This window comes from Monomorium pharaonis, chromosome 7 (assembly GCF_013373865.1).
Source record: "Monomorium pharaonis isolate MP-MQ-018 chromosome 7, ASM1337386v2, whole genome shotgun sequence".
NCBI lineage: Eukaryota > Metazoa > Arthropoda > Insecta > Hymenoptera > Formicidae > Monomorium > Monomorium pharaonis.
In genome coordinates this window covers 3,622,298-3,639,999 of record NC_050473.1, presented here as the reverse complement: position 1 = coordinate 3,639,999, position 17,702 = coordinate 3,622,298, and the positions used below count along the sequence as shown (strand labels likewise).

General features: G+C 29.6%; 2 protein-coding genes across 6 annotated transcripts; one reads left to right on the top strand and one right to left on the bottom strand.

Annotated features, from left to right (window-relative positions):
* The first annotated feature begins 614 nt into the window (after nucleotides 1-614).
* Nucleotides 615-8,024, top strand: LOC105829264 (putative gustatory receptor 2a). 5 transcript variants are annotated; one of them, XM_036289575.1, is made up of 7 exons: nucleotides 618-1,301; nucleotides 2,157-2,711; nucleotides 2,834-4,993; nucleotides 6,565-7,125; nucleotides 7,661-7,726; nucleotides 7,783-7,875; nucleotides 7,932-8,024. In XM_036289575.1, exons 3-7 carry the CDS (start codon nucleotides 4,694-4,696, stop codon nucleotides 7,971-7,973), a joined length of 1,062 nt encoding a protein of 353 aa, XP_036145468.1. In that variant the 5' UTR covers nucleotides 618-1,301; nucleotides 2,157-2,711; nucleotides 2,834-4,693; the 3' UTR covers nucleotides 7,974-8,024. The 5 variants fall into 5 exon arrangements, with proteins under 5 accessions (XP_036145472.1, XP_036145471.1, XP_036145468.1 ...); XM_012667980.3 differs by lacking the exon at nucleotides 618-1,301 and having other exon boundaries at nucleotides 2,037-2,711; nucleotides 2,834-2,899; nucleotides 2,982-4,993; XM_036289577.1 differs by lacking the exon at nucleotides 618-1,301 and having other exon boundaries at nucleotides 2,037-2,711; nucleotides 2,834-3,074; nucleotides 3,903-4,993.
* A 1,885-nt stretch (nucleotides 8,025-9,909) lies between these two features.
* LOC105829263 (tetraspanin-18) lies at nucleotides 9,910-17,694 on the bottom strand. Its single transcript, XM_012667978.3, has 6 exons — nucleotides 16,461-17,694; nucleotides 15,547-15,765; nucleotides 13,803-13,985; nucleotides 12,413-12,628; nucleotides 10,459-10,666; nucleotides 9,910-10,045 (listed from the first exon to the last, which is right to left on the bottom strand). Exons 1-6 carry the CDS (start codon nucleotides 16,521-16,523, stop codon nucleotides 9,987-9,989), a joined length of 948 nt encoding a protein of 315 aa, XP_012523432.1. The 5' UTR covers nucleotides 16,524-17,694; the 3' UTR covers nucleotides 9,910-9,986.
* Nucleotides 17,695-17,702: the final 8 nt, after the last annotated feature.

Sequence of the window (17,702 nt, the reverse complement as noted above, 5' to 3'; positions counted from 1 at the left end):
GCAACATCACATTTCAATCGAGACCGTTGTATTTGCATTAACAGCAAATATTATTGTATTGATATTGTAGTCAACAGCCCGCAATTACACATTCTATTAGGTTACTTACTTTTTTCTGTGTATAAATAAGTTTAACGAACTTTAAGTTTTGCAATATGCAAGCTGTGCATAAATAAATATTTGAATTAGTATATCTATATACTACAATATAATAGTTTAATAAGCACGGTGGTCTCTCTCCTCTCAGGCTTCTCTTTGTTTTACAGACATTTTAGACTAGTAACGCCAACTGACAGCAACCTTCCAAGCTGAAAAGTATAATGTGTTAGCAAACTTAGGCATCGCGGTAGTCGGTAAGCATGTTCACGTTAATGATAACTTATCGACTTTGCAGATAAAGAAGAAACTTACGTATCACAATTTATATATATATGTATAATAGCTAGTATTAAAAAACAGTATAAAACTTTTTTACGTGTTATAAAAATTTGTAATTAGCAACTGTTTTGCTTAAATCTATATTTTTATAAAAATTGATTTTATGTGTTCTTTTTAATCAAACTGATAAACTGGAACAATAATTTTTTACATAATTTCTTTTATCAATCCTAATTTATACAATAGTAACCTTATAAACGCAATTATAATATGAACAATTTGTGAACAATTTTTTCTCTTTATTATCTAAATGAAAAATTGTCTTGCGTGATGTGATAGTCATAAAAGCTTTTTGTGGGTGAAAGGGTGAAGATAGGTTTAGATTAGGAATGAACAGATACAGTTTTATGCGGGCTGTGTAACGGGTTACAAGTGTTTGCGCATTATAGTACGAAATATTTTTTTCAACCGGTGCATTAGATGCTTAAAATACAATATTTTTTCAAGTAGAAAATAAAATACGTAATTTTTTACAAAAATATTTGTGAGAAATAAAATTTATTTTCAAAGACATGCGTACATTAAAAAGAGGCATTTTAAAACGGCGCGTGCCGCAACAGTATCCTAATAAAACCTGTGCTGAACGCATAAAACCATTTTTATTACTGTTCAAATTGTGTGGATTATTTGCTAATGATATCAACGCGGGTCGATTAAAGAGTTGTTCATGACGTACTTACGGTATTTGTGTTTTTTGGATAGGTCTCTTCTTCTCGTACATGTGCTGTTTGTTTATCTATTTTGTGACCTTAAGTTATATTCCATTAAAAGTATCGATACATTTCGTGAAACATTTGATAGGATACGTAAGTCTCAGTGCTAATGTCATTGTTGCTTACTCTTCACAAAAACACTTTATCAAGGTATCTCTCTCTCTCTTTCTCTTATTCATACAATATAATAATAATAATAATAATCTAAAGAGCATAATATATGGAATATTATGCTCTTTATATTTTATTAGAGGCAACATTAATGACTGCGAAATCTTTAAATCTAAAAACATAAATGATATACGGTTGTTTAATAATAATAGTATTTATTAATACTATTATTATTAAGCAATAATAAAATTCATAACTTTCAAATATCAGTTGCAAAAAATTGTATTTCTAATATTTCCTTTCTCGTAGTACAGAAAAAACAAATTAAAATTAATATATTGTGTTTTACAATCATTGTTTTTATATAAGAGATTATATTCTTGTTTATACATAAAATAATGATAATTTTGCATATATATATATGCAAAATTATATATATATATATATATATATATATATATATATATAATAAAATTGTTTTTAAAATTTGATATTAACGTTTAATATAAATTTGATTCCAGCAAAATATTTATTCTTGCTTTAATTATTATCAATTTATGAAATCTAAAAGCATCTAAAAAACACAATAAAATAATATATAAGTTTAATAAATTTTTTAATAATAATAGAAAAATTATAAGTTTTGATTTAAATCTGTTGAATTGATATTTTCCACCCAGTATTTTTTCTTCTTACTTCATAAAAATTATCATTGAATAAAAATAAACATGTTTTTCTTGATAAAACTACAAAATTTCTTTATGTAAGCAAGTTATGTCTGTATCTAACGATGTATAATTTTATTTTAAGATTTCTAATGTGTGTGTGTGTGTAAAGTTATTATTTTCAAAACAAAAATATTTCTTTACAAAAATTTTTTATGTATTTTTCCAGTTTTTTGACCGACTGGATAGTTATGATCACGAAGCTGCACGAATGAAAATAAGAAGGAGAGATAAATTATGGATACCCTGGATTATTGCATTTTTAATGGCTCTCGTTAGTCTGTGGCTTATAATTACGATAATGTATATAACGAAAGTGGACGACGCATTCCTTTCATCACTGTCAGACATTTATACAATGATTATACATATGTGTGATTTTCTAGAAAAGTTTCTTTTGCTATACCTTGTACTGGAACGTTTGAAACATTTGAACGAGAAGATTGCGCCGAATGTGTCGTGGGACGAAGAGCGACGCGAACCAAATGCAATAAGAATATCGGATATTAAAGTTATGCACTTAATGCTTTATGATGCTCACGTAGCCTTCAATAATGTTTACAGAAATTCATTATTTCTATCGTTCGGATCTCTCATGATGCGCGTTGTTGCGAACCTGAGTATATTTCGAAAAGAAAACGCACTGATAGCCAGCTCTTTCGTCGGTCCTCCAATTATGCTAATGCTACTTATATGTATAATTTGTCATCGCACAATGGAAGAGGTACAAAGTTTTCAATTTCTTTTATTTATTAGCTTTTTAGTATTTTAATTTACTTATGCTGTTTATTTACTTGTATGTTTAATAAAAATTACTTTTATTATACAAATAATTGTATATTTCAGGCAAATAACATCGTGTGTGTTTTAAACAAAACTATGATCACTCTTGTTAATTCGGGAAAAACGATGGTAATGATCTAATAAATGTGATTATCTTAGAATAAAAAATTGTGTGTATATATAATTTTGATTCGTTTTTTCCTAATTTTAGGCCAAAATTAGCACTTTGACGTATTTCTTACACAATTGCGTATCTTTCGATGCGGCAGGATTTTTTAGAATCAACTTACCATTATTTCATTCTGTAAGTGTAATCCCTTATTTTGAATTAATTAAATTAATTAATTATTAAAAGAAGGTCACCAATATTGGCATATCACTTTGTTTCTGTTCTAAGAATTAATAATATTTTTTAACCCTAAGCTAGAAGCAAAATTTAAAAAATTAGAGAATAATAAATGTGAACTAAAAAGTGTTATCTAGCAATTTTTCTAATACTGTTTCATATTTTGTAATAATTAATATTTTTACAACATAATCTAAAATACATATTTAAGAAATTGAGCCTCAAAATTGGCATAGTAGAATATTTCTTTTTTTGTAACAAAAATTATTTATACAAAACATTTATAAATTAATTAATATTCACAAATTTATTTATAAATTAATATATAAGATTTGTAGAAACCTTTTACTTCGACATACAATTTTTTTTGTCAATTTTTTGTCAATTATACGAATAATCTTTTTCGCATAACGCCACATATATCGTGCTCGAATATATACATATAAAGATCAGATTAGGATAGACTTATTTCTAGTAGATTTTATGTAGAAGACAGTCATGAATATACGTATACATAAGTTTTTATCTTTTTCTTATTTTCCAAAGAAATCACGTTTTTATCAGTATTAATACAGTTCAGTTTCCGAGAAATAAAAGGGTGCTTTTTTAAAAGATCTATACTAATATTAGCAACTTTCTCTACTTTTATTATTTTTAATTAAAAAAAAATTTCGTTTTAAATTTTCTAAATTTTAAAAGTTATTAAATTAAGATAATCTATAGAGCAAATAATTATATAAAAGAAACTTGTTAAATTTTTACTACTTTTTTATATGCTGTTTTCAGATTGTTGCAGCAATAACTACTTATTTCATAATACTCGTATAATTTCTTAAATGCTTGTATACGTATCTGCACATTTTTATAAAATAAACAAAATTGATATTTTTTAATAAAAAGTTATCATGTTAATACATGTGACAAATGTGGAAATGTGCGTAATATGTTTAATCATTAGTTTGCACTACGATAACCGACAACTTGATGAATCGAACAACACCGATATCTCGATGTTACTGCGAATAAACTTAATGTATGTTCATATAACAAAATCACAATTTTTTTATCGATATTAACACGAACGTCGTATAATTCGACATGGAACCGAAATCATGATACGTGATACATATTTTTAGGTAAACTGGCGTTGTCATTTCATATTAATTAATGTGTCGCAAATAAATATGCACGTTATATATGCGTTATTCAACGATTAACACGATTGTGTCAATGCTTTGTCATGATTTTCTAATCTTCGTTTTTTATCAGACTGATTGCATCGAAAAATATGCATACACTTATCAGTAACTATATCGACAATGTCGGCAAAATGAGATTTGAAAGAGTAAAAAGAAATAAAAGAGTCGATAATATCTACATAAAATTTACATAAAACTCAGTCGCATGATGTGATTGCAATCGTTTGGTTATACAAATCAACTAACTTTACTTAATAATTTATTTTAAAATACTTTCTTACAGTAAAGATATTTCTTCTAATAAAAGTAAATTTACACAAAGCAGTTATTTTGTGAACAGAAATTTTCTTTTTAATCGCGATAAAATCGATTAAAAAAATGCCTTTCCGAAATCTCAAGCTCTTAATAATACTCAACAAAGTATTGGGTATATGTTCATGCAAATTGGTGAATGGTCGATTGAAACCAAGCAGTACGTGGAGCTGTTGTGTCTGTATGCTATGGGTCTTGTTTCATTGCTCGTACATGGCTACGTATTATTACATGAAGTATAATGCATTGCCTACTGAAAAAGTTAAAACGGATTTCATACTTACGATTCTACGGTTTAGTATATATTTCATCTCGTTACTCCCTTACAATTTCATAGCAGCCTTTTGGAGCCAAGATATCGTTAAGGTAAATGGTCTTTGATTTCATATATTGTTAAAACTGTGACAAAATTGATTATGATAGAGATAAACGGTTTTTTAAGATAAAATTACCATATATAACCTGTAATAAATAATATACATTAAAAATTAATACATGAATTATAATCAGTATCGCACTTATTATTAGATAATTTAAAAGAGAAAAATGCCAAATAAAGAAAACCACATTCTTGTATATGTAATAAATGTGCAAATTTATATAATATGCTGAACTATTATTAGTTTTTCAATGTAATAAACGATGACTTGATAGTATTTCGATGTCACAGGTTGCAAATAAGCTTGATGCATATTTATGTAATCATGATTTTTCATCGTTAACACAAATATTGTATGATTTGAACGTGGAACAGAAACCGCACAGTAACACGCGACATGTATCTTTAAAAAGAATACAGTTTTTTTATTAGTCAAGGTGTCGCAAATGGATATGTAACATTATATCAACACAAGAAAAAAATTTATGTGTGTATTTGTAATAATTGCGCATGGATTTCAATCCAAGAATGGGATCTTGGTTCAATGCGGATTTCTGTTATAAATAAAAAATTATAAATAGAGAGAAAGAAACAAAGTTACAATTATTAAAAAGAAATCATAAATTGATCAATTATTATCGTTAATATTATGTCGTGCTTTGTCACAAATCTGATCTTTTATCAGTCTGTTTGCATCGAAAAATATAATACAAAATATAAAAAGAAATAATAATTGAAGTTGACAATATAAAATTCAGTTGCGTGATATGATAGCTGTCGTTCGGACGTTACAAATTATTTAATTTCGCTTGATAATTTATATGTACTTAATAATATCTTTACAGTAAAGATATTATTTCTTTGAATAAAGAAACAATTTATCCAAGGCAATTATTTTGTAAGAACAAAAATTTCGTTGTGATAAAATCGCTAAAATCGATATCAAAACAAAAAATGCCTTTCCGAAATCTAAAGTTTTTAATAATTCTCAACAAGGCGTTAGGTTTAGTTTCGGCCAAACTGGTAAACGGCCAATTAAAGTCAAGTAGTATCTGGAACCGTTCTTTTTGTGTGACATGGATCTTGCTTCATTGTTCATACACGGCTATGTTTTATTATACGAAGTACAATGCGTCGCCTGATAAAAAAGCTAAAAATGACTTTTTACTCTCCATCCTACGATACAGTGCGTATTTCGCCTCTTTACTCCCTTACAATTTTATAGCAGCTTTTTGGAACGAAGATATCGTTAAGGTAAATGCGTCTTTGATCACGAATATTGCCAAAATTATAAAGAAGTCTAGTTAAAGATAAAGTTCCTTTTTATGTAACTGACATTGAATTTGTAATAAATAATTGCCTATCAGATACCTATTGAAATAACATACATATAAATGGTAATAAATTATATAAACTCTCTATTAGCAAAAGCAGTTCTATTTGACGTATATTTTGGTTAACAAATTTTGTGTATGTGTGTGTGTGTAAATTTCATTATTATTATTAGGATTTAGAAAAACGTATATTATTTCTCTCTTGGTGCGCTTGATTGTTGCAGATGTCCGACAAACTTTTAACATATGATGAACGGGTAATAGCATTAGGTCATCAAAGAAAGGACAAACACATATTCGTGTATCTATACTTCATGTATACGCTCGTCACATTAAGTTGGAAATCGTATTACACAATCCGTGATGGTATATCGGAAGGAATGGTGGGGATAATAACTATACTACAAAATATAGTTCTTACCATCGTTGGCACTTATTGTGTCTTAGTGACGTGTATATTTCTGGATCTAATACGACAACGTTTCCGTCACCTGAACGAGACGATAGTTCCTCATGTGTCACAGTTACCAGTAACCGGCTCGCAGAGTGAAATCACGGTTTACGACGTGCGCTATTTGCACGGCGTGCTTCTCGATAGCGCCGAACTGATAAACACACTATATGGAATAGGCACCCTGCTCACCTTCATGTCTATTTTGCTGGAACTTGTTACGGCAATATACAACATCATAAAGGATATGCAGGAAGATGAAATTGTAACGATGTTAGACTTGTTGTTCCAAACCATTTACTTATTCGCAATGTACCACTTTACGACCTATGAGGTGAAAATCGAGAGATTTAAATTAAATTTAAATTTAATTATTAAGAAATTAAATTGAATTTTTAAAAATAAAATTCCAAAAATTTCCCCAAGAAATCCTATAATATAAAATTAATTTCCTAGAAATTTTCAAGTTTTTTTTCTCGATTTTTTCCGATAGTAAACACTGAAAATTAAACAGACATGACTTGCTTATACGAAGCTATTTATAATTTCATCAAAAATAATATATTTTTATTATACAATAATTTTCATGAGTTAAAAGCCAAAAATATCAGATAAAAAAATATTAATCCCATTAAACAAACAATTAGAATTTTTAAATACTATTTTAATTTCACTATCAAATTAATTATATATAGATAATTATTAGTTATGGTATCTAAAGAATACAATATAATTATTAATTTAATGTATCCTTATTTAAAATTATAATAGCTAATAAGCTATTATAATAATAATTTATTATAATTTAATAATTAAATTCAATAGAATATATTAGTTTTAATTGGTTACAAACTTTTTTAATATTTTAGGCAAATCGTGTTGAAGAAAGTGTAATAAAATACGGTTTATCATTTTCGAATAAAAAATGCCGTATGGTAAGTTTTTCTCAAACGACCGTAAATAACAATTTAATGAAAGTAATTGATTTCAGGATAAAATTGAGATGATGCTATATTTTTATCATAGAAGATATTCTTTCACGGCTGCGGAATTTTTTCCACTGGATGTAACGATATTCCTTCCGGTAAAATTAGTTTATTCTTTATATTATTACTGGTAAATAAATTCTTATTGTTTCAGATCGCTACTGCAGTAATAACATACTTGACTCTAATAGTATAAATAAAATGTAACAAGAATTTAAAGAAACAAGTAGTGTTAAAAATAAAATATCGTAACAAATGATATAAATAATATGACGTTATCTTAATGAGGGCAGCAAAGAATTTTGTTTATTATAAAACTTTAAGTATGAAATTCAATATCGATAACATATTAGATATATATATTTATACAAGTCGCACACGATGTAATTAATTTACTTAAATACATAAGAAGTGGAAATATATAAAAAATAATTGATAGATACACTATTGAATAAAAAAATTATCTCATACTTCACTATTATTTTTCTATTTAATTTAAAATTAAATAGTTAAGCAAACAATGAATTTAATGCTTGCATAATTAAAACTTTTATCTTAAAAAGCTTAATAAAAAAATCATTAAATATAAACGCATTAACCGGTAAGAGCATAACAAGCAGTTATATTAATTTCTTTGACAAGCGTCTTTGGTTTACCACATCATGTCCGTTTCTGGATTGGCACGCGCCAAAGGATTCAAACATAAACCCTTGAGGACCTGTACCGGCTCTTTCCCATCGTCCTTCGCGTACAGAGTCGTCCGTTTCGCGTTTCCTCCTTTAATCGATTTCCTACCGAGGGTATCCACTAATGAACTCGCTTTAATCCCGTATCTTTTAGGCGTCTTCTTGAAGGAATTTTTCGAGGACAGCGATCCCATCTTCGTCATAGTGAAGGACGAGCGACGATGCCTCTTCCTGGATCTTCCGCTGCCATTAACGACGTCCAAATATTCTGCCAACTTGACCGTCGACCTTTTAATGCCGTAATTGACGTCTCTCGAATGGATCACTGCGCGATCCGGCTGCGGCGCCTTCCTCTTCGGTTGCATCCGACGACGCACGTTCGGAATCGTGCGGGGACCCCTGCAGATGAGTCCCGCGGTTCCCGCGATCCCACGGCTTATCCGTAAAGAGTCCAGAAGATCGTGCTGATCGTGCCAGGAAGCCACGACGGGTAGGCCACAAGCGTTGTGCATACCTACCAACGGTACACCGATAGTACGATGTCCTCTTATCTCGAGGAGCGATCGATGCTCGGGACTGGGATCGCGCAAGCTACGTCGAGAGTTCTGCTCATAAGCCGATACTTTCTGACCAACGTTACCTTCCGCTAACTGCAGTTTCCTCGCTTCCTCTTCCACCTTCTCGTTATTCCTCGTACCAGTTGTCGTTACTGTCACCATGTTTCCTGAAGTTTCGCGCGCGCGTCTTGAAACCCTGTAATCGCTCGAGCTAAATCTCCCGCGTGTGCTCCTGCGGAAATATTCGTCCATATCGGAACCATCGTCCTCTTGCGACCGTCGATTTTCCGTTTTGTTGAAATATCGTGTGTCTTTGACGCACGTGTTCGAGTCGGCGCAATAAAAGTTGTGTGAATCGTGCTGGTTATAGCAACAGCAGCAAGATTTCTTTTGAATCCCACTGACTTCCTCCGCGGTTTGCGCGGCAACGCACGCGGTGATCTGCGGCATGGATCGGTGATGCGAGCTGTTTGTTAGAGGAACCCTTTTCCTCGACGGCATATAAACGCTCTTCTCGGGTTCGGAGACTAGAGACTCAAATTGCGACTGGGGTGCCATAGACCGTCTGAGAGTGCCGATGTTATACGCGATTGACGCCTGATAATCTTTAATGGGAATGCTTCTAACGGTGCCACCGCTTTGCGGTCTTTTAATCTTGATCAACTTGTCGTCGTTGCCACTCTTATTCGTGATGTTCACGATCTTCGGCAGCGACGATAAGCACTGTTTGTGTCTCTTAGAAAGATCCGGAAGACGGTTGTCGATTGCTACGTCAACCGCTCGTTCTTCGTACATTTGATCACTCCGCAGTGGATCTTCAGAGTATTTGAGTGGATTTCGCCATTCCTCGATTATGCTCTTCCCGCTCGTCGTTAATACATTATATTTAGTATCGTCGCATATTTCTCGCTTACCTGTGTCTTTAACATCGATTGTTGTCCGTTCTTTACTGCCCTCCAGCCATCTTCATGATTTGGCACCAAACGTCGTTCCGGCCGTATGCATCCTATTCTCGATGCCTATACCTGTAATCCAGACAAATTGGATCACGATAAGATAACAGACCACATCCGAAAATACCGAAGTTTAATAAAAACATTTTTTTCAGTAAAGTTAAGATTTTCTATTCTGTCGCATTAATTTTTAGATCTTTAGGTTTTTTTTTTAAGTTGATTCTTGAAAATTGTTTCCTTTATTTGATATTGCTTTAAAATTAATTTCCTATTTTTTTAATACAAAGATATAAAAATAATATTATATAAATTTTAGACTACCAGATTAAGTAATTTTTATAAATTGTTATAAAAGATTAAATAATAGATTTTTATACAATTAATTTAGTTAATAATTAAGTAATTAAATAAAAGACCTTAATCATATTCCAAAATGTTTTTGGAACCGCGATATTTAATATTGCAGCTTAAGAAAGGCTTCTTACTAAAGTCGTGATCGCTTTCGGTGAATGGACTTAAAGTCTGCGTGGAAGTGAAAGTTGACGCTTGCGATTTACTTCTTCTGTTCTCTCGGGAGCAGGCAAGAAGTATACTGAGAAGCGCCATGACTTCAACGAGCATGATGGCTAATACGATGGCCAACAAGATTAGCGCCTGGTTTTGCGTCCACTTCTCAATGTGCTCGAGACAACCCTAAAATGTAAAACAAATTATGTACATAACAATCAATGTTATTGACTGGAGATCAATTTTATAATATCTTTTATTACTCAAATGTAATTGACCAATGACGAGTTCACTCATATGATTAGAAATATAATACAATAAATACAATTTAAAGAGATCAATATATACAAATCAATAAGTAAACTTCAGCAAAAAAAGACTTGTATTATTGAGAACATAACAATTATTAGAATTTTAATATGTATTTGAATTTTTGAGATCACTATTGGTTCAACTTTTAAATTAGTGAAACATGTTTCATAATCATTAAAATTGATAAAATTTTACTGTTTTGCATATTCTTTCTTAATTTTGCCATTAAAAGACATGACATAAAATTAGACAGCAAATCTGCGACGTTTTAATAGTTATTACATATAATGGCATATTTATTTACATGTGGAACTTTAGTATAATTTTATTTTTAATTAATAATTTTGTATCGTAACATTAAAAAAAATACTTTTTCCGCAGCGTTACCAAATTTTATTATATTTCTTTAGTTTATAGCATACATCAGCTTTTTACTTGTACACAAAAAAACTACATGATAAATAAAGGTAATTTTTTACAACAATGTATAAAAAAAGTTTGTTCTATTTGTTCTATATAATTTTTATAAAACATTAAAAAAAATAACGTAACATGATAGATCAGTTATTCAATGTATTTGTTATAAAATGTTATATATAAATCTATAACTTGAACCGTTATTTTTTTAGAAACCACATGTCAATTTGAAATTTTACACAATATTAGTTCAGCTTTAAATAATATTTTATATAATTTTTAAAGAGAATTCTCTACAGTTTTTATTTATCAATCAATTTCTTAAATTATCGTGAGAAGTTGTTAAAAATTAACATTTTTCCTATGTAGAAATTTTCTTCTATAATTTTCCGTTCAAGGAATAATAATTTTAATATAATATTTAATGTATATGTGATAACATTAACATATAATACTTATAAAATTATGAATTTATTATTATTAAGGAAGTAAGTAAAGAAAATGTAAATTTAACAATGTGTTTCCATGATTTCAGAACTCTGTGCTATAAATAATATTTAATCATTAATATTTGATATATTCTAATAAGTTTTTTAAAAATATTATAATAAAAATGTATATAATTCTTATATAACAATTTGTTAAAGCATGGCAAGATATTATTACAAAAGATCATAACAACATAGCATTAGTTACCGAATTGCCCGCATTCTGATAAATTCTGTCGTGGTTTTGTTATGGAGGTCTCCATCGAGACAAAAATTATTAACTAACTCTCTTTCCTAGTATACGAGATCGTGGTGGTTTTATCGCACGGGGACAAAGTGCGAAACATTGACGTGTTGACTGCTACAATGACAAATCAATAGTTTTGAAAATAGGACTAGAATTTCCGTTTTTCTCAAATATCATTTAGCAACATCACGTTTACGTTGGCGCAAAGGAGATGCTTCTGACTGTAATTTAAGTTTTTAAACATTTTTTTCATTCTCGTGAAGCGAGAATAGCGTCATAAAGCTTTGTTCAAATATCATCTTCAAAGACTAGGTCGACATTCTACCCTAAAAACGTAATTGGTTTCCGTTTGATATGTAGACCTCCGCGTTGGTCCTTAATGCGAACTGATTCGGAAAGTTCGTCTCGCATAAGTCCGCGCGGCGCGGCTCAGCAAGAGGGTAATGACTTCCTCATTATCGTGCATACCGCAGTGTGTCGGGCGTATTGATGTTCGGCAGGGTTCAGAGTCTGGCAGAGAGTGAGATTGGCAGGCTCGGGGTTGAGAAAGGAGCCCGTCTCATTGGCATTATTCAGGGTGCAACAACTGAGAGGTACTACCACTAATTCTCTGCGGCCGACTTCCTGCAGTCGCCACCGCGACGTGCCGTAATTGCTGCTTCCGTTTATGCCGCAACAGGCGAACTGTAAGTGGTCAGAACAATGATGCGTATGTTTGCTCTTTTTGGTTTCAATACATAAAGTAAATATTACGCACGTATCTCTTTGCGATATCTCTTTTTTCACATTTTTAAAAATATTTTGTAATCTTTATAAAAACAAAACATAAAAAAATCTTTTTGGATAACACACAGCATACACATAACAATGAAATAGCTCTATAAAATCTTGCTTATCAAGTCTTATCATAAGAAGGTCTTCTACTTTGTCGCGTTAATAACTTTGAGAAAGCTTTTAGGAATTTTTATTCGAAAAGTAGATAAAAATATTTTTTTTAATTACTTCTTGTATGTGTGTATACGTTTAAAAACTTATTTTTTACGTTTTTAAATAATAAATATAAATAATAATTTATTAATAATATAAACATAAAAAACAAAGTTATCAAAATAATTCTAGGTCTCTAAGGTCGTTTCTACCAACGTAGATCAACTTTAAACTCGGTTTAACTTATTCTTTAGCTTTTTCTAATTTTTGGAACTAGAATAAGATAATAAATTAGTTAAACCGAGATTAAAATTAATCCACATTGGTAGAAACAGGCTCAAGTCAAGTATTCTGAGAAAACAATGTTTAATTGTTTCAGTTTCAACCTGCTAGAAGAATCCGAATTCTAAGGGCCGATCCAAGGGCTTTCACCAACTCCGGTTACGTTAAGTGGCCGGTTATTCCATTGGAATTGACCAATCGTATTTGTCGTTAAGCAAAATTAACAAATGCGATTGATCAATTCCAATGGAATAACCGACCGGTTAAGGTAACCGGAGTTAGTGAAATCGGCCCTTCGTCACTGATAAATTGTGCAAAGATGAGTAAATTGATTATTAACTTTAATTATTTTTTATTTAAAAAAATACAAAATCTATTTTCAAACAATAAATAGAGCACAAAGTAATTTTCGAAAGTATTTATCTGTTTTACAAAAAAATTTTTTTTAATCTATTCAAAAAGTCAGTGTGACAAAAGAAACAATTTCCTAATTTGCCTGAAAACTTGATATACAAACTAATCGTTTTTTATTTATTTATAATCACAATTTTCTATTAAAATAATGTAACGTTAGAAAAATCAATGTTAATATTATATCTTTAATTTTAAACTTTACTTTTAAATATTGTAAATGCATATACAAACTTACTATTGTTTGTGCTAGATCGAGGGCAGCCGTGAATTGCTCACGTCCAGGTAGAGCATAACTGCGTTGCAAAGCGCGTATCAGACGCGCCGGTCTTACGTCGATCCCCAGTATATGAGGCCAGAAGACAGCGATGACGCACACGGTACATTCACCGAAGAGTAACAATATTATTGTTAAGAGATACTAGAAAGCAGAAAATCAGAAGATCAATTTCCAAGCCACTCGTATTCACAATTCTACGCATTATAACATACACACAATTTCAAACACTATATTTCTTATCTATTTGTTTAATTCTTTAATTTAAAGAGATTTTTCAGTTAAAAAAAGAAAAAATCTTATAACTTTTTATTTTATTAAATATATCTTTTAATAAAGGTAATACTTTTGGCATTGTTATCTCAAAATAGTAAATATTGAAAAAAATTTAAGTGAGATATTTTTTCATTAAAAAAAATTTTTTACAATATTGATAAATACTAATATGGAAAAAAAACTGTTTATAGTTAAGGTTTTAAATGTAATAACAAGCGACATTGCCACATTTTCATAAGAATAACGTAATATTTAAAGAGAATTACACTTATTAATGTTTCGTACTTTTATTTGAAAACAATATGGTAAAACTCGAGTGTTTTAATTTCAAAATATTTTATTTACATAAGTACACACACACACACACACACACACAACTGTATTGTTTTTTATAAATACAATTTTTGAACATTTTTATGTATCGTGTTTATTATTAAAATACTTAAAACTTTTTTCCTCATAAGATTCTCTCTCTCTCTCTCTCTCCCCTATCCATCTCTATCTATTTATCTATTTTTCAATGCTATTTTAGAAAGTTAAAGAGAAAACTACGGTCAAAATATTTAAAGAAAAATAAAAATGTCTCTATATAATTAATTAATTATAAACTGTTTCCAAAATTTGTGATCAATCCTTATGTTATGTAGAAAACTGTAAAAAGTCTCTTTTTAATACCTTATATAATTCAGCTTAAAATAGTAATATATTATATTTTATTCATATATAATCTAATTATATCCAATTTATACATCTAATATACATAGATTCAACTTGTTATGTTTTTTGTATCTAATATTTAATTAGTGTTAAAATAGTGGCATTTGTTTCCTTGACCACCAACTCTTATTCATCCGAGCCACGAGTGGATAATTAGTGTTTTTACGCAGTGCCCGAACGCGCCCTCCTTTTATTTACGCGCGTGTCTGCATACAGATCCGTTTCCGGGCAACGATGCATGACCGAATCCGAAGTAGGAAATCTGGTGTTTTAGATAGACTTGACGAATAATATCGTAGTAAATTCACAAGAGAACATTGAGCATAAAACACGGATTGATTTTTTATGCATTTAAACATGTATCTCGCAATATGCGATAAACAAAAACTTTAACGTATAAACGAGAAAATATTTCCTACTTAAATAAAAAGAGAAATTGATATAACAGTCAGCTATTTCTGTATATTTAATCACCTCGAATACTATTTATACTATAAAAAGAAATTATAAAGAAGAAATTACCTAGATTTTTTAGCAAAATATTTTAGGTAAATGTATATTTTGTATTTTGTATTTTCATATTTCATTTTTACCAAACATATATATGTCAGTATAATGTAAAAATAATAAAATATTTTTAAAAATTATTTTAAGAATTATAAAACGCATGTTTTATCAAATAATTTTTAAAATATTTAAAAATACATCTTACAGAAATCGTGATGCATCGATTAAAGAGACAAGCCGCCCAGCATCCGAGAAGTCCGGTGATAGCGATGAGAAATCCTAATGCAACTATAGCAAAAGCCAAATAATAAAACAGAGGCTGATCCGGGTGAATATCACCAGGTCCTAGCAGACGCGATAATAAAATCCGTTCATTGTCGGCTAATAACAATCCTCCTAATGACATCAAAACGAAACCTGACATCTGAAAGAAGCAGAGGAACTACAATCTCCCACAAGTTTCATCAATTCATGCTAAACAATTTACAATAATTATGTTGCATTAAAGTAATATGATATTGATTCAGTTCGCATCATACTATTATACTAAAGTACCTGGACTGTATCACCGAAACAACACATGATATTTATGATAAATATTTATTTATAAATATATGTATTTATTAAAAATATTGTGAAAATATTGTATATTTCATACATATAAAGAAAAAATTGTATAAATCTTCATTCATATTATTAACGTATAGAATATAAATATTAAATATTTTATATTTACTTTTATGGTATTCGTGATCTCTATTCAATATCTAAGATTACAAAAATATTTATGAAATGTTTTGTTAAATATTTACGAAACATTTAAATAATAATTATAAATAATTTGTAAATTTTTATATACATATATACATATATATTGAATGCTGTCCAAAAAAAAACCCCCACTATTTTGCTTTAAGCTTTGCACTCATTTTTAAAATAAAGTTAAAAAAAATATAATTAATTAAGTCTTATTCAGCCCAAATACTACATGGTTAAATATCATATTATTTCATATATGTATATGCTCATATGTTATATATGTTCTTAAATATCTTTAATCAAAAATTGTTTTGAAATAGATAAGTTACATTTGACACAAATAATAACTGATCAACTTACCAAGAAAATTATATTCGAGCAACAGACAAAAGCGCGCAATATGGCTAATCTTCTAGTTCCCATCGTTATGCGTCAAAGTGTTTGCTTCTTAATGAATAATTAATGATCCGCAGGTCACTTTTGCTCACATGAAATTTTGGCGATTACACTTGGCGCACCGCATAATAAGTCGTCTTGCGCGATTAAATTATTCAGTGACTCGAGTTGCACCGCGTACTACGATTCGGTATTCGAAGCAAACTCGATCGCGTATATTCACAAACTGAAAACCCCCCGTAGATGGACTCCACAACAGAGTCGGGGGTCCGTAGGCGCGCTTGCGTGCCCTCATGCGCGACTGACCGGACGGAACCGGAAGGAAATAGAAAGGTGTGGATGGGAAAAAGTCGGAGGGGAGTGGAGAATAAAAAATTTATATGTACACATACGAATATTTGCGGCGTCGATCGGTTTGTGTATGGTTCAAGTCGACGAGGCTCATTAAATGGCAAGGGGACTTTTAATAGCTGATAACTGTCCGTTGTTCACAGAACACTATATTAGTTTTTATTCAAACTCGTAAAATTATTGCTTACTTCAAATGTTAATATTATGTTGTATTATAATACTTTTGTTATATATTTTAACATTAATATTATGTGTCTTAATTATTTTAGTTAAATATTAAAAATACGTTATGTATATATTTTTTTAATTTAAGTTCTTATATATAAGTTTTTTTCTAACCATAGATATCTATGTAGTCTTGGCTAAAAACATTAAGCATCTATATCTTTTATTTATCTAAAATTCTTTTTTCATATTATTTATTATTAGTTACTGCTGTTATATTTAAGTTTAAAAAATTTTTGGAACCAAGAATAATTCACATTTTAATGTTCGTTTCAATCTCTCAACTTGAAAATATTTTTGAAATTATAAAATACTTAATACTTTTAATAAAGGTTATACTTAATGTGAATTTTTATAAGCTTATCCCTTTTACAAAAAATGTTAAATTGTTTTGAAACTAGAGATAACAACGCGATATTGAGAAATTTTAGGAAATTACAAAAAAATCAAAGGTTGTATTCTCCACTTTAAAAGTATGTTTTGTATGCAAGATTGGAAAATGATAAGAATTTGACAAAATGACTAACATTTTTTTTGTCATTATCAAGATTTCAATTATTATACTTTTTCTATAAAAAAACAACATCTTTAGTGTTAAACAATTATAAAATTCTTAAATTCACAAATATA

Excerpts from the sequence above, each read along its gene's own strand:
- LOC105829263 (XM_012667978.3), bottom strand. The coding sequence starts at position 16,523 with ATGGGAACTAGAAGATTAGCCATATTGCGCGCTTTTGTCTGTTGCTCG. Across the intron at positions 13,986-15,546 it reads ATCGATGCATCACGATTTCT|TATCTCTTAACAATAATATT; the intron begins GTAAGATGTATT and ends TCTGCTTTCTAG. Across the intron at positions 10,046-10,458 it reads CGAAAGCGATCACGACTTTA|GTATAGGCATCGAGAATAGG; the intron begins GTAAGAAGCCTT and ends TCTGGATTACAG.
- LOC105829264 (XM_036289575.1), top strand. The coding sequence starts at position 4,694 with ATGCCTTTCCGAAATCTCAAGCTCTTAATAATACTCAACAAAGTATTG. Across the intron at positions 4,994-6,564 it reads GGAGCCAAGATATCGTTAAG|ATGTCCGACAAACTTTTAAC; the intron begins GTAAATGGTCTT and ends TGATTGTTGCAG. Across the intron at positions 7,876-7,931 it reads ATGTAACGATATTCCTTCCG|ATCGCTACTGCAGTAATAAC; the intron begins GTAAAATTAGTT and ends TTATTGTTTCAG.